Raw genomic sequence first — 16,103 nt, 5'->3', positions numbered from 1 at the left:
AGAAAATGTTATTGCAGAGAAAATGGGAGTTTAGTGCTGGTTCATACGATGCCTCATGCAGATGATACAACTGCACCTCCATGCCTATTTACAGCTTATGTAACTAATGCTTGAAGGAAACACAGCCCCCTGCCCTCTCTCCTTGTTTCAGGAGACAGGGATCCAAGCCATATCAGACTGATAAGGTGAAGTGCAATTTCAAGGCATGTGATTTACCTGCAAGCTGTCAGCAGTAAAGCAAGTCAGCTCTTTTTAGAGACATGGGGCTTCATTACCTTGGCAGCTGCTTTAATTCTGCTGCACTACTGTGTCTTGTAGTCCACAAGAGAGAGGTTCTGTGGTGTGCTTGGGCACAGGGACTGCTCTGCTGGTGGCTCCTATTGCTGCTGCAGCTGGTCCAGCTCTAAACAAGCCCAAGTCAGTGGCATCTCTGAGGTGTGCAGGCTGACTCCTACCCTTGGACCCGGACCCTGTGGTGTGGCGGTGCTGTGTGGGACAGCACTGCCTATGTACCACTTGCTCAGTGGTGGGGAACTGCCTGTGCAGGGAACACCAGGCTTGTGACCCGTGGGAACAGCCCTGTTCCCTTTCCCTTTTGCAGAGTGCAGCTCAGGAGCCCAGCAGCCATTGAAGACATTTAACTTTGGACACACTGCTGGGACCCTGAGGGCCATAGGTGGGCAGGTGTGGCAGGAGCCCTCTGGCAGAGCCCGGGACAGTCAGGATTGCTGTGCTCACACATGAAACACTCAATTAGACCTCTCTTTAGTATCCTAAAGCATAGGAGGACATGTTCCTGTTTGACAAGTGACTCAGTGTGTTAGATGTATTTAACCTAGACTTTTCTCCATTTGGATTTGGGGAGAGAATTTTGTTGAAGTTTTTGTAAATGTTTCCTCTTCTTGCTTCCCTCTTCCTCCCTATCCCAAACTACAAAGCTCTGGGATAGCGTTGATGTTTATACATTTTACACCTAAGTATAAGGACAAGAAGCTATGTATATTAATCCTATTTAAGCAACTGCAAATCATTGTCTGCTGTTTAAAGCCAACGGAACAGTGTAAGTTTTAAGTTCAGTAAGTATTGTATAGATATATCTTAAGTTCAGTTGATGAAAATTGTGCATAAAATGTTACCAATGCTGTAAATTATTTTTAATAAAGTAAATTGTACCACAGTTCTTGTATGCTACCGTCTACTTTGAATAGATAGTATGGAATACACTTAAAATGGTACTGTGTGTGAAGGGACAGGTGAATAAAGAAAGGGGGTAATATTATGTAATTATATAATGATGCATGTTCCATTTACTTGTTCAGAGTGAGTTTGGGCTCACAAAGCACAGAGTATGCTTAGCTGGTGTAGTCTGTTCTCTGGGTTAGCTGTGCTCCAGACACCACTCTGCATACTATATCAAATGCTTTTCCAATAATTTTTTCTTTCCCTTTTGAAAAATTCCCATTTCAGAAAAATGTCTAATTTAGAATTGAGATTAAATCCTGTATTAAAGCAAACTGTTGGCCAAGATTACAACTCTGACAAGATCCTCAGAAGTGATTTGGGGATGTCCAGCACTAACCTACTTCAGCCCTCACTTTCAGCACAAGCATTAGACTGGAGTTCAACTCACAAATGCTAAATTGTTCAAGTCTGTCTTTCTACAGATAATAAGACAGGGCAAAGTACAACCTTCAAACTCTGCCTTGCCTCACAACCACAGTGAGCTTCCCTCAGAGTACCAGGCAGGCAGGAGAAACAGAAGTTTATAGGTCTTTGGTTTTGGCACTCCAGTGTGGCAACTGAAGCAAGAGTAAGGAGTACAGATCTGCAAAATGTGTTGTCATCTTGCTTGCAGAGAGCAGGAGGACATTTCTGTAATCAGCTATGTTAAACCACAGCAAGAATGCTTTCCCACTGTATTGATTTTATTCTAATGAGCTAAAGCTTCAGCACCTCAGAAATCGGGAGAGGGAACTCTAAGTATTTCACAGAGCTCTTTTCTTTTTTGAAAAAAAGCCTCGATTTTGTGATTTCTAGTGAGAAGAGTTTGTCAATTCCTTTTATTAACATCTGTTCTGAAATTGGAGAGGAAAAAATTGTTTCTTGGGGAAATAGTTTCCCTTTTCTAAATTCCCTATTTGATTAAAATAGACATTTGATTAAGATAATGTTTTCATTTTTGTGTCCTTAATATTACAAACAATACTGAAATTTTGCGATAGAGGATTTTTTACTGATTTACTTAAAGTCAAGATGCTTTAGTTGTTGATGTTTGGGTTGGGGGAGGGGGTTTGTTGGGTTTTTTTTCTGCATGCCTTTCCTAAATTCCTTTTTCTTCAGGTTCCTAATTCTGTCATAGCAGGATGTCAACCATGGCAGATTACTTTTTTCCATTAGGAGTTTCAGAAGATATTTCTATATTAATCTTGAGTAATTTTATTATATATTTTATATTATATTTATTATAATAAATATATATTATTATAATATCTATTTATATATAATATATATTATATTTATTATTTATATTATAGTTATATTTTTAAGAGCTTATTATAATTTTATATATATTTTTAATCTATATTAAAATTGAGTAATTTTGGCATTACTTTCATTAAGGGCAAAATATTCTAGGACTGGACCCATTGTCCCAGTAAAAAATTTCACTGGAACAGTCTAAAGAACATTCTGAGCAAGATGCCTCAGGTTTGTTATATATATTTTATGCGGTCTTCAACCTAAGCATTTGGCAGAGATTTTGATGTGGTGTGCTGATAAAAGGGTTTTAAGCAAAAATATAAAACGGACGTCTTCCCTCCTGCCCGCTGTGGGCGCAAGGTTTTTTAAGAGTTCTGCCTTTGTGACAGGAAGTCGTAGTTTTCCTCCCCTCTCGTGCTGTTGGAAATCAAGGCCCACGGCCTGGGGCAGCGCTCCTGCGCCGCGGGAAGGCTCCGGCGCCGCTGCCCGCGGCCGGGAGGTGCGGCCGGGCCCGGCTGCAGCGCGGGGCCCCCGGGCGCAGCCCCGCGTTCCGCTGAGCACGGCCCGCTCCGGCTCCGAACCGGCCAGGCGGGGGCTGGGCTGGCCGGGCCCCCGGCTGACCGCACCTTCTGCAGCCTCCTCGGGCTGGGCAAAGGTTGGCGCGGCTCCCGCCGAGTCCAAGGGTTGCGTTCGTCTGGGGAAACTCGAGATTCCTGCAGCTGGGCAGGTGAGAGACGAGCGAGCGTCTGTAGGTTTGGGCTGCCTTTCTTAGCACAGGAATTTGGAAGGCTGTGACCAAGCGAAAAGATTTAATTTACTTTAACGTTATAATTTACTAAAATACTTCTTGCCTTTTGCAGGCACGAATTGAAGATCTCCTGATCAGGGATTCAGCAACTCCGTTCCTCAGGGAGTCATTTCCACCTATCAAAAATACCAGGTTAGGCTGCTGCTAGAAGTGAGCTAATAAAAGCTTGGTTAATAAGCTCTTCATGTCTGCTGTTCTGAAGAGATTGAGTGCATCTGTCTAGCAGTCTTTCTTTGGAGGGGCTGCAGCCCAAGTATTTGATAAGCTGTGATGTAAGAAACACAAGGTGGCATGGGGGGTTGGTTTGTTTTTTTCTTGCTTAATTAATGTAGGAAACTCTTCTCCAGTAGCTGAATGAATTGTTGCAGTAATTACTGCTTCTGGTGTCAGAATACAGATTAGATCCAGCTTTTCTTTTTCTCCTATAGACACAATGTCTTCTGGGAATTACTGTCAACCCCAGACCTTGACCAAACCAGCACTTGGTGAGAGGGAGGCAGCTGAATTGGTTGACAGGGTGTTTGGATTGAAGGTGTCTTGGATCAGGTCACTCCCCAGCTATGATGACCAGAACTTCCACGTGCGTGTCTCAGCTGAAGGTGCTGATGAGTATGTCCTCAAAATCACCAATTCAGAAGACAGCCAGCAGCCTGACCTCATTGAAGTGCAGACCCAGGCCATGATGTTTCTCAGTGCTGAAGGCTTCCCTTCAGCTACTCCTTATCTGACAAAAGCTGGTAACATAATGTCTCTGGAGTCAGGAGGTGAGCCGCTGTGAGTCTCCACTGCCCCGCTCTCACCCTTAGCTCCACAGTAGCTTGCTGTATGGCATACCGTGTGTATGCTAAAGGAAAACTCTAGGCTTGTACTTGAATAGTAGGGATATGCATCATGTAACCTGTATTCCAGCCATAATAGTCCAAACGTAAAATACCAGAAACAAAACAACTCGGAGAGAGTAATAATTACCTTGGAAAACACTTCAGCTTAAGGAATTGGAGAAAACATTTACCTGACATTTGCGTCTATGTACAGGAAAAGTTAAAAATGCCTCATTGACTACATGGTGCTTGAAATTATTTGCTTTCACCGTGGTGTAAAATACAGTTCTAGCCCATCTCTGATGCCAGAATAAATTGCTTTAACAGTGTTTGGAAGAAAAACTGTGTTGGCATTTAGCTTTTACTGTCACTGTAATTTCCATACAATATTTGGGATTCCTGAGACCTGTTCTGCTGAAAAACTTTATGTGGGTGTGTGTGGGCACTGGAGGAACCCTGCTTGGTGCTGAGTTGGGTCCAAACACAAGGACTAAAAATCCAGCATAGATTTTCTCAGTGTATTAAGGTTTGTACATTATTATACAACATTCTGGTAAATCAAATCTTGGCATGAAATCTGTTTTGTGAGCTACATCTGTCAACTTCTACCCTGGGATACACCTTTTTTACCTTTTGCATTAACTAATACTCAGTAGTACATAGCAGAGTGACTGACTGCATCTCTCCTTGTCAGGTACAGGACCTGGGAGCAAGAAATACATAGTCAGACTGCTGACTTACCTGCCAGGTACTCCAGTGGCAAAAATCACTACCAATGCTCAGATTCTGTATGAGATTGGGAGGCTTGCTGCCAGCATGGATAAAGTGCTCTCAGAGGTGAGTTCTCATGCTTCAGCCTCAGACTTCTCTCTTAATCAATGTCTCTTCAGCATTTGCTCACATGCTTGCTGCCTGCTTTTCTGACCTGCAAAATGCAAGTTGGTGACTGCAGATGTGAATTTGACTCATGGCTCAGCTGCAGCCTCCAAGCTGGCTGCTACTAAAGCCTTTCATGACAAGTACATGACAAGTGACAGGGTACTGGTGATCCTTCTGCAATGCATTTTTGTACCATGAATAGGGAAATAAGGAGTTCTTTTTACTTATGCAAAGCTCACCTGTTAGTGTTTCAAACCTGACAAATAATGGAGAATCAACCCTAGGGTGATCAAATTAGAAGAATGCCAAGCTCGTTTTAAAGGATTTTTGTGTAGTGCACAGCTGGCTGATCTATTATTTTGAATTCCTTTTGACTTACTGACTTTCTTCTTGTCATTAGCACTGTGACAGTGCTCACAGACCATGGCACAGTGGTACCCTCCCTACAGTGCCAGCTGTGCCAGCAAACAAAGATCTGTGACACTTTTCATTTGCATCACTTCCATTCAGTCTTAATGCAAAGTAAGTTCTGTCTGTACTCTGTAGTTACACAGGATAATAAAGCTGATCAATCAGCCAGTAAGTAAGTTTGATGTATGAAAGACCTCACATTATTTATTAACCTTTCATTAACCTTTCCTTCTCATGTTCTGGCTACCAGTTTCAGACAGTTATGAGATGTGAATTCCCAGTTTTACTAGGCACATTCTTAAATGATATATAAATTATATATATATGTGAAAGATAACTTACTGTTGCCTTCTGACACACTGATCACACTCTTATTGATTAAAATAAGCTAGTCTCAAAATATGCCTGTGACTGATCCTACTAAGGAGGAAGCAGTTCTGATGGAAAAGGTTCTTTATTCCCTTAACATATGGATTATCATCCATCAAGGTGGTTTAGGGTCGATCTGGCTCTTTACTTGTTCATACACTGTCCACTTTTGATTATCATTTAGTGATCTTTAGGAGCCTAAATTACAAGCATAGTTCTTCTTAAAAGGAAGCCAGATATTCTTGTGGGAAGTTTGTTGTTTTGTTTTTTTTTAAATTTGCCCTATGCATTGATTCAATTTGGCCCAGAGGTCACCTTAATAAGCATCTGAGGAGTCTAAGATGAGCATGGGGTGTGCAGTGGGAGAGATGCTTTTCCTCTCTGAATGTCACTTTCCAAACCATCCTGTCCACTTGCTAGTGAGAGAGGGGTTAAGGACCTTGTATGTTTAAAGTAGTGAGGTCTGGATGTACAAAGACAAATTTTCATAAGCATAAAACCATGGTCAGTGTCTCCATAAACCACTGTGCTCAGGATTTTTCACACACCAGCTTTTCCTCGGCTTGTCCCCCAAAGGTTCCACCTTTAAAAGCACAGTGTGCCTGCTCACAGCATGCTGTCAGGTTTTGTGTCTGGTGCTCCCACAACTTTCTGCAGCATCAGCTGTGCAGGCTGAGCTCTGCCAGAGCAGGACTCTGGCCTTGGCAGAGGTTCAAAGTTTCTACATAATGTTACCCTATGGACAGTCAACAGCAATTTTACACTATCAAACTGACAAATTACTTAAGGTAATCTTTGTACCTAAAACATGGAGGAAAACCATTCAGGTTGTATGTAGACACTTAGATGCTTGCCTTAATCATTCTTTGGGTTATTCTTTTACTTGATATAAAACAACAGTCCAAAACTCATGGTGTTTTTCAGTGATATTATTAGAAACCTGTTAAAATTAATAGGAGTTTTGAATCAAGCTCTTTAATCAAAAAGTCTGCAATTTTTCTTATGCCTGTATTATTGTGTGCTTTTTCCAAAGAAATTCCAGCATCCATCAGTAAAAAGTCTGCATCGAGATCAGTTCATTTGGAACCTGGCAAATGTTCCTCTTCTAGATCAGTATATTTATGCTTTGGGTCAGAACAAATACCGTGTAGTGGTGGAGCAAGTTATTGAACAGTTTAAAGGCAAAGTAATACCCAAGCTAAGCAGTTTCCGAGCCTGTGAGTATTTTATTCTCATTGTAATTATTTTGAACTGAGACACAGAAATTTCTTACAGGAGGTTTGTCTCCATAGAGAAGGAAAACAAAAATAGTGAAAAAAGTAAATCTCTTTTCCCTAGCCTAGACATGGACAAACACTGTGCTGAATGTGCGCAGTACAGAGTAAGCCAAGAGAAGTGTTCTGTCCAGTCAGGGTCAGTTCTTTATCTTTCTGATGAGTTTACTTCCAGTTAAGTTTATGATTTTCATGCTGGTTTATCAGCTTACTAAATATATATGGAGAACAGTACTTAATGCAAACAAGTACTTAATCCAATTTTTGGAATTCAGTTGACATTGGTGATAATGTGACAGTTCTGTAATTAGAAGCTACTGTTGTGCGTTTGTAAACACAGAGTGTATCACAGCAGGCTGGAGCATGATCCTGTAATGCTTCCTCTTCTCCACTGCTGTTGGTCATCTGGCAATGCAATGGAGCTTCATGGGAAGCAGTAAAGGTGTGAAAGGCAGCACTTGATGCTGCAGGGGTCTAGGGTGGTTTTGTAGCTGAGTGTTAGTTTGACATGCATCTTCCCAAAGCTGTTTCAGGTGTTTAATAATTATTAAATTCTGTTTCTATTTCTTCTGTGTTTAGGTATCAATCATGGAGACCTTAATGACCACAACATTCTAGTAGATTCCAGTTCTGCTTCCCTGGAGAATCCCCAGTACAGAGTGTCTGGCATCCTGGACTTTAGCGACATGAGTTATGGGTATTACGTGTTTGAGGTTGCGATAGCCATTATGTACATGATGATTGAGAGTCCAGACCCTCTGAGTGTTGGGGGACACGTTCTTGCAGGATTTGAGAGCATCCTGCCACTCACGGCCGAGGAGAGAGGTGCCCTCTTTCTCCTTGTGACTGGGAGGTTTGCACAGTCCCTTGTCATTGCCGCCCACACGGCTCTGCTGTACCCAGAGAACAAGGAGTACCTCACAGTCACGGCCAAAACTGGCTGGAAACACTTAATGACAATGTTTGAGGTGGGCCAGGAAGCTGTGGAGAAGATGTGGTTTGAGACTGCCCAGGCGTACACGCACCATGCACCTGCCCCGTAGGTCCGCGGCTGCTGATGTACTGGGGGTGACACCGGACTGAATAAATCGGTAAAGGCAACGCTTCCTGGGCTGGATGGGCCGCGTTCGCCGCGCTGTGTCCGCGGGCAGGGGCGGGACCAGGCTCATCTCCCCGAGAGAGAAAACCATTACCGCCCTCACGACGGGCACAGGGGTGTGGCCATTACCACCTTCACAGCGGGGGGAGTGTATGTGGCCATTATGCACCCTCATGGCAGGAGCCGCGCCTTTTTCCGCCCTCACGCCGGGGGTGCGCTGGGACCATTACTTGCCTTCACACGGCACAAGTGTGGTGTGACCATTACCGGCCCTCACACGGCGGGCGGGACAAGGCCTGTTACTCGCCCTCACGGCAGGGGTGTGGCGTGACCATTACCCGCCCTCAAGGCAGGGGTGTGGCGTGACCATTACTTACCTTCACACCGCGGGCAGGACAAGGGCCGTTACTTGCCCTCACATTGCAGGTGTGTGGTGTCACCATTATTTACCCTCACACGGCAGGCGGGACAAGGGCCGTTACTCGCCCTCACACGGCAGGGGTGTGGTGTCACCATTACTCTCCCTCACACGGCAGGCGGGACAAGGGCCGTTACTCGCCCTCACACGGTAGGGATGTGGTGTCACCATTACTCTCCCTCACACGGCAGACGGGGCCGTTTCCCGCCCCTTTCGGCGGAGCGCGAGCACGCGCACGTGACCCTCCGGGCCGCGCGCGCCAGCCCCGCCCCGTGGCGACAGGAAAGGGCGCAGGCCCCGCCCCAGGCTGGCACGCGGCACCGCGCAGGCTCGGCGGCCATTTCCGACGCGGCGGTGAAGGTTCGGGCGCGGCCGCAGCGCCCGGTTCTTGCCCGCCGGCCGGGCTTCGCCGCCCCCCGCCCGGCCCAGCGGTTCCCTCCGGCCTGCCGTGAGTGAGGACGGGCGGCGGGTGGGCGGTGGAGCGCGGGACGCGTCTCTGCGCGGCGCGGGAGGCGGCGCGGCCCTCGCGTTCTGCTGCGCTGAGGATGACTGTGCAGTGCGGGCTTGGGCTGCAGCGCCCCCTGGGGCTGTGCCGGGGTGCGCTCGGTGCCGGTTCCCGGGGTGCCCGGTTCACGTGCCCTGTGCTCTATTGCAGGCCCGGTGCAGGTTCCCGTGCCCTGTGCTCTCCTGCCGGCCCGCTGTCCCCGGCACCATGGTGAGTGACCCGCCCTCCCTGGAGCTTTGATGAGCCGCGGGTCCTGCCGAGTCACGGCCCGGGGGGGGGCGGCGGTCGCCAGTGGCCAGCCCGAGGTCACCGAGTGTCTGGGTCTATTATACAGGGGCTTTAGGGCGTTGGTACACAAGAGATTGGTGATACTTACTGAGCTATTCCTTTTACAGTCTCGAAGATATGACTCCAGAACTACTATATTTTCTCCGGAAGGTATTTTTTAACCCGACACTTTCAAGTAAACTCTGACTGTTCTGTCTTCTCAAAGCTATAAAAACACTTACACAAAAGGTGGTTGTTAGTATAGCATGTTTTTGTCTGAATATAAGTTAAAGAAATCATATTTACCCACACCCAGTTCTGTAGGGACAGCAAGGGTCCGAAGCGGACACTTTCAAATTCATTCTAATTGAAGCAATAATGGGACTGAGTCCCAACAGTGAGTAATATCACTGCCATGTTTTTGAAGTAACCATTTATCACTTGTTTGAGTATGGTTAGATTTTGTCACTATCCTCTGAGAACGAATAATATCCTGCTGGTGCAGTCACACCTCTTCTTGTTATTCTTGTACGTGCTGAAACGTGTACAAAGCATGTTTTCTTACTTCTTGGATGGAATGAACCCAAGAAATCCAGTACAAAATATTTTCTTTGTTTATTGAAAATTTGTCTTAGCTTAACTGCAGCAGAGAGTTCTTTAAATTTTTATTTATTTTTTTTTTAATAAAAGGGATTTTTTTCCCCCAGTGGCCATGTCCAGTATTATCTTATTTTCTTTCTCTGACTTCTTCCTCCTTTTCAGCCAATTAATTTACAATTGACTGGTAAGAGACTGAAGAAGTAGATGGGATAATGAGCCCTTGTCAGATTCTTGTAACTTTAAGTCACCTTGTGTAGTTGGTCTGGTTCAGTGTCATTTTTTGATGGTAGGAATTCCAATCTTTCCCAGGTCGCCTGTACCAGGTTGAGTATGCAATGGAGGCCATCGGGCATGCAGGCACTTGCCTGGGAATTCTAGCAAACGATGGAGTTCTGCTGGCAGCAGAGCGGCGCAACATTCACAAGCTTCTTGATGAAGTGTTTTTCTCTGAGAAAATATACAAACTTAATGAGTAAGTTGAAATGGTGATTAAATGTCCAATGATGTTATTAACAACAAAGCCGTGATTAGCACATAACCTGGGTTTATTTTATTTGAAGTGTTAATAATCTTTTTGTTTGGTGTTTTGGATAAGTATGACTATTCTGTCATTGTTCACTTTAGTAGTTCCCCTTCTAAAGTAGAAGTATTGCTGTATTGGTTTTTTTTATCTCTAGGAGATTTTTGTAGGTGGAATAGCCTATTGTTGGTACTAGGTCATACACGGTAATAGTATTGCAGCAGTTAAGAGAACTGGGAAATCTCAGTTTTACAAAACACCATAAAGAATGCACACAAACATTACCATGCTATTTCAGCTCCCCTTCCTTCCCTTCTCTGTTTCTCTTTGGTGGCTTGAAAAGTATGAGATAACTGGGTAAAATGTGCCTTAGGCTTCTTTGCCACAATTGTAGCAGAGATGAAAAGTCTTTCTATAACCTTTTTCATTCTAACCTTTGGCAGTTAAATTTGTTATGTCAGAGCAAAGAGTCTTATGGATTATGCTTTCATGTTGCAAGGGAAGTAGAGCTTCATCCTTGACAGAAGTTGCACAAATAGTCTTCCATCCTGTCTGCCTCCCCTTTCATATTGATCTTGAAAGCACCTGAATGGTAGGAAGTACTGGATTTTCAAGGAGGCAGTGAAACAGCATACTGGAGTAGTCACCTAGAACAGCCCTTCCATCTTTTGGAAAATTCCTAATTTCACAAATTTTTTTTGTGTAGGAAAAGGTTTGTAGCATATCAGATTGAGCTAGAGACACTAAATTAAGATCCAACAAAACAATCAAGGATGGAAGTGCCTATTTTTCTTAGATGCCTATCAAGACCATGAAGTTCCAGTTACACAGATGCCATGTATCAGCCAGCAACTCCCACTGAAGGCCTGTCACATCTGTGTGGCTCCTTCAGTATTGGGGTGTGCTGTGTCAGGTGGCCTCCTGAGAGACACCTGTATGTATGTGCCTAATGGTTCTTGTGAAACTACTCAGAACTTAATCATCCTTGGCATGACCCTCTTCTCAGAACTGTATGTGTACTAACATACTGACGTACTGACTTTGGCTGTCCACCTTTGCTCTTAGCAAATGGTTACTGATATTTTTGGTGCACCCTAAAGGCAGGAGCTGATGAACCCATTTTGTGTGGCAGCTGTGTAGTTTTGATCAGAAAAGCCTGACTGCAGGTGCTCTGCTTGTACCCCTTTGTGAAGATGTGTGTTGGTTGGAGATTGACAGGAATTCAGTTAATTTGTATGCTTTTCTTGTAGGGATATGGCGTGCAGTGTTGCAGGAATAACTTCAGATGCCAATGTTCTAACAAATGAGCTGAGACTGATTGCACAGAGGTAGGTCTGCTGTCAGCTAACATGGTTTTTACTTGCCTGTGCTGTTTAACTCTCTATGCATTAGATCAGAATAAACATGTATTCAGTAGATCAGAAGTAGGTTGAAATGGAACAATAAGATCACAGAGGCTCTAATTTGGGAACTTGTCTGCTCTCAAATGTTGTGCAGGATATGGCCAGCAAAATAAGTTTTGAAAACTGTTTTTTTTCCTCTTTGATATTAGGTACTTGTTACAGTATCAAGAGCCCATTCCTTGTGAACAACTAGTAACAGCATTATGTGATATCAAGCAGGCTTATACACAGTTTGGAGGTAATGAAGTGTGATGAATCATTGTGTTACTAAATGTCTCAAGAACAATTCTCTTACATAATATGAAGGATCTAAGTCTGTGGACAGTTCTGCTGAATTCTCTTTAAAAGTTATACTTAAGAAAAAAATAGCCTAATTTCAGAGGGGAGTGGGTAGTCATGGTTACTGGTTTTTGCTGCTGAGGCTTTTTTACTTTTTATGGCTTGGGAAATTGATGGCTGAGATGCTGGCCCATTGTATAGAGTGCTTTGAGTGCTCTTGCATTTAATGAATGCCTTCAAAAGTCCAGCAGAGAATTGCTTAGGCAACCTTTTGGGCTCATCCAGCATAATGGCACCATGAATCAAAACCAAGGCTGTATGTGTGGGTATCCATATTCTAACACTTGAAAAAAGTACTGTTTATATGGATCAAGCAACATGTTAGAAAATGATACTGTAAGTTGTGTTCCTCAGTATGTGAACTGATGATTCTGGTGTTTTACATATATGTAGCAGGAGAGAATTACCTTTTAAACTACCTGACTTTTGACACTGCTAAGTTAAATGCTTTAACAGCTAATACTTGAAATATTAAATTTTGATTTAAAGTCCTGAGATGATAAATTACAATCTGTGGAGAGAAAAATGAACCGCTCTTAAGGTTAAATGGAATAGACCTCTGCTGCCTCCCACCCCATCACTTAAAAGGAAATGCTGGTGTGCTTATCTCAAGCAACAGAAGTGCACAACTGTCTGCTAAATCCTAGTTCACAGGAATAGATTGAAAAACAAAATCAAAGAAAATAATTGTCACTCATGACCAATTTTGTTACTAAATTTAGGTTGCTAATAGCCTTCTTTTCAACAGGAAAACGTCCTTTTGGTGTTTCATTGCTCTATATTGGCTGGGATAAGCATTATGGATTTCAGCTGTATCAAAGTGATCCTAGTGGAAATTATGGAGGGTGGAAAGCCACATGCATTGGGAATAATAGCGCTGTAAGTTCTGGGTTTTTTCTTCACAAAAAGAGGAGTTAAAAAGTGTAAATTGTACTGTATTAGTTAAGCTGAATTGTTCATTATTAGTGCAGGAGAGATTTACATATAATTGTAGAAATCCTGCTGTTAACTCATGTGTTGGTATTATCTGGCAAAACCCCAGCTGTGTGGTTGATTGCACAAAGACACCATTTTAATTTCTGTGAAATTTACAGGCAGCTGTGTCAATGCTGAAGCAAGACTACAAAGAGGGGGAAATGACCTTAAAGACTGCCCTGGCATTGGCCATTAAGGTTCTAAACAAAACCATGGATGTCAGCAAGCTCTCTGCTGAGAAAGGTGAGTGTTTGCTGACACGGGACAGCACCTCGCTTAAACAAAGGGAGAAGTGAGTGCACATATTCCAGATGTGGCTCACTGGAGTGTCAGGTGTCACAAAAAAATGTTTTCAGAAGATGCAGGAGTTCTCAGCCTTAGCCTAAGAGGCTTAGTCCAGATAGCTTAGTGCAGACTGATCCCTGCTGGCCAGCTCCAGAGGTGAGGCTGCAGTTTGGGGATTGAAATGCCTGCGTGTCTGGGAGCAGAACCCTGAGAGGAGCTCCCCTGCTGCTGTGCTCTGCTGCAGGGAGGGGACTGCGGGGGGCTGCCTCCAGCCAGGCTGTGTGGCACAGGGAGCACTGGAGCCTTCTGCCTCACTGTCACTTGTAATCTCAAACCTTGCCCTGCTGATGATTGCTCTGCCTAAACACTGCTGTCTGTTCCATGTGTTTCAGTTGAAATTGCAACACTGACAAGAGAGAACGGAAAGACAGTAATAAGGGTTCTGAAGCAAAAGGAGGTGGAACAATTGATAAAACAACATGAGGAGGAGGAAGCAAAAGCTGAACGTGAAAAGAAGGAGAAAGAACAAAAAGAGAAGGATAAATAGAATATGAAATCAAGTGTTCTCTAGATAATAAAGGACCTGCTTCAGCAAAAGATAATCTGGATTTCTATGCTGTGGAAGCCTACAGCTATGCCATGTAGGACCCAGAGTACTTTTGATGAACCAGGACCTTAGTCATCATTTAGATAATTAGTTTACTGCTCCTTACATTGACCAATAATTGCTTTAATTCTTGAACACTCTTTCTTTCATCTTTTTTATTATGGAATAAAATTTAAGAAGAATAGTGATGGGTGTCTTTATTTCCTCAGTAATGCGTGGATATGCACAATCTTGAGGAATTTAATTGCTTTAAACCATTAAAACAAGGTATTTGCTAGTTGGTAAAGAACAAATACGGTGTTAGAATTGTTAGAATTTTGTGTGTATCTGTGGGTTTTCCTTTTAAGGTAGTGAAAAGAGCTCCTAAGTTTGAAAAGTCATTTCACAAATACAGAATTAAAGTGTGCTGGCATGCCAAGTTTTAGTTTTGGGCTATTTTGTTCTATAGCAGGCTCTGTCAAACTGATGGTCTTGCAAGCAGTAGTGTTTAAAAAATGCCCTGTAGCAAATGTGTTCCTTTTATCATAGCCTTCACAAGTGCATGTGTTTTCTAAGGAATTAATCATATAACACTAGTTATATTCACACAAACTAGAAAGACATTTTACAAAGGCCACGTGAAAATGCTTTTATCTTGTCAAAGTACAAATAGGTAAGTAAAATAGTGCATGATTTTTAGGCCATGTTGACTATTTCACATTTTATCCTGAAAGGAAATTGAGATGTTTTATGTTTAGTTTAGAGTTGCTGATAGTTCCCCAGTGAATTTAGCTCCTTTTTCTGACACACCAGTCAAGAAAACTAACCAGTTAACCACCAAGAAATCATAATTGTGCATTAATTAGGAATCATAGTCATTTTTGTCCAGCTTGCCCCTATTCTGAATGCAAAAAAACGTATGATTGTCAGATTAGCAAAAATCTCTTCTACTTGTGAAAAAAAAGTGATCTGGAGTGAACAAAGGAAACAAAAACAAAGTTATTAAAAATTAATGTGCACCCATTCAGATATGAACAGCAAAGTGAAAAGCCTGAGTGCCATGCTTAAAAGTAAGGCCTTGCTGAATTTCAAACTATGACAGTGGCCATCCAGCCCATTTGTGCCCACCCTGAATTGTACTCATCCTGAAGGTTGGTTTGGTTTGGTTTTCTTACCTCAAAGGATATCTGATGTATTTAGGACTCTTATATACGTGATGTATATATGACCATTTAAAGGAGCTGAGTGCATCCATACAGTGTTTTGTTGGTTTTAATCCATCTCAGACATTTTTGACTAAAATGTACTTTGTCAACATGGCCAGAAGTGACCCTTCCTCTCGACTAAACCCATTTTTGAGCTCACTGCTGTAAGAGTCACTGTTGAGAACAAAGGGAAGGAATCTGACTCAAGATGTCTGTGCTTCAGCTTGTGTACTTGTCCTGCACTCACTCTGGCAGCCTCTGTACAGAGAAGGGGGAGGCTGTGGGTTTTCTGCAGGACCTGCTTGGTCATTCTATAAGTCTTGGTGCTTTAGTCTTTAGCACCAGACTTAGATAGCACTTTGTCAATACTCAAATTTTATAGCTAATGAAAGTTCAACTGACTTTTATTTACACCTTGTGCAACAGTAGGTCTTCCAAATAACAACACAGGAGTGGTATTTCATGTAACAAGTCCTGAATAGTTGCAGACAACATGCAATGGGCAATATTTAATCTCCATTACAAAGGATTGTATAAATACCTCAAGTTCCATTTTATGTAGAAATTCAGTGCTCAATCTTTATATTTTTTGATACCATGAATGCAATATATCAGCATCTTTTGCAGATTTCTGGATCACTGATGATGGTTATACAAGTGCTTGGAATATGCTCTAAAAGCAGCAATGCCAAAATGGAGTTTTTTCTCACATCTCAAAGATTACTTGCAACAATGCGTGATAGATTCCAGCAATGCTTTCTGTTGTCTAGGAAATTGTTAAAGCATCTGAGCTTGTGTTCATCAATGTATATAGTTCATAAAAGGCAGTTTGTTTAGTGTATTATCAGATAGCTTAGAATA

At 42.9% G+C, this 16,103-nt stretch overlaps 2 protein-coding genes across 5 annotated transcripts; both read left to right on the top strand.

Annotated features, from left to right (window-relative positions):
• The first annotated feature begins 3,005 nt into the window (after positions 1–3,005).
• On the top strand, positions 3,006–8,145 carry HYKK (hydroxylysine kinase). The gene is made up of 6 exons (XM_015639311.3): positions 3,006–3,205; positions 3,339–3,418; positions 3,715–4,050; positions 4,802–4,944; positions 6,800–6,983; positions 7,620–8,145. Exons 3-6 carry the CDS (start codon positions 3,720–3,722, stop codon positions 8,081–8,083), a joined length of 1,122 nt encoding a protein of 373 aa, XP_015494797.1. The 5' UTR covers positions 3,006–3,205; positions 3,339–3,418; positions 3,715–3,719; the 3' UTR covers positions 8,084–8,145.
• A 743-nt stretch (positions 8,146–8,888) lies between these two features.
• On the top strand, positions 8,889–14,242 carry PSMA4 (proteasome 20S subunit alpha 4). Of its 4 annotated transcripts, none has more exons than XM_015639313.2 (9): positions 8,960–9,005; positions 9,213–9,272; positions 9,458–9,500; positions 10,239–10,401; positions 11,700–11,777; positions 12,002–12,090; positions 12,940–13,070; positions 13,286–13,409; positions 13,844–14,242. In XM_015639313.2, the coding sequence occupies exons 2-9, from the start codon at positions 9,270–9,272 to the stop codon at positions 13,996–13,998; spliced, it is 786 nt and encodes a 261-aa protein (XP_015494799.1). In that variant the 5' UTR covers positions 8,960–9,005; positions 9,213–9,269; the 3' UTR covers positions 13,999–14,242. The 4 variants fall into 4 exon arrangements, with proteins under 4 accessions (XP_033372823.1, XP_015494798.1, XP_015494799.1 ...); XM_033516933.1 differs by having other exon boundaries at positions 12,925–13,070; XM_033516932.1 differs by lacking the exon at positions 9,458–9,500 and having other exon boundaries at positions 8,889–9,005; positions 12,925–13,070.
• Positions 14,243–16,103: the final 1,861 nt, after the last annotated feature.

The sequence above is a fragment of the Parus major genome, chromosome 10 (genome assembly GCF_001522545.3).
Source record: "Parus major isolate Abel chromosome 10, Parus_major1.1, whole genome shotgun sequence".
Lineage (NCBI taxonomy): Eukaryota > Metazoa > Chordata > Aves > Passeriformes > Paridae > Parus > Parus major.
The sequence above is the reverse complement of the archived record's forward strand: the minus strand, read 5'-3'. Positions and strand labels throughout refer to the sequence as shown.

What these genes read in the sequence shown, in the direction of transcription:
- PSMA4 (XM_033516933.1), top strand. An exon ending in TACTATATTTTCTCCGGAAG is followed by an intron (nt 9,501 to 10,238) that starts GTATTTTTTAAC and finishes AATCTTTCCCAG; the next exon opens with GTCGCCTGTACCAGGTTGAG. An exon ending in AAAATATACAAACTTAATGA is followed by an intron (nt 10,402 to 11,699) that starts GTAAGTTGAAAT and finishes CTTTTCTTGTAG; the next exon opens with GGATATGGCGTGCAGTGTTG.
- HYKK (XM_015639311.3), top strand. Translation starts at nt 3,720, where the DNA reads ATGTCTTCTGGGAATTACTGTCAACCCCAGACCTTGACCAAACCAGCA. An exon ending in AATGTCTCTGGAGTCAGGAG is followed by an intron (nt 4,051 to 4,801) that starts GTGAGCCGCTGT and finishes TCTCCTTGTCAG; the next exon opens with GTACAGGACCTGGGAGCAAG. An exon ending in GCTAAGCAGTTTCCGAGCCT is followed by an intron (nt 6,984 to 7,619) that starts GTGAGTATTTTA and finishes TTCTGTGTTTAG; the next exon opens with GTATCAATCATGGAGACCTT.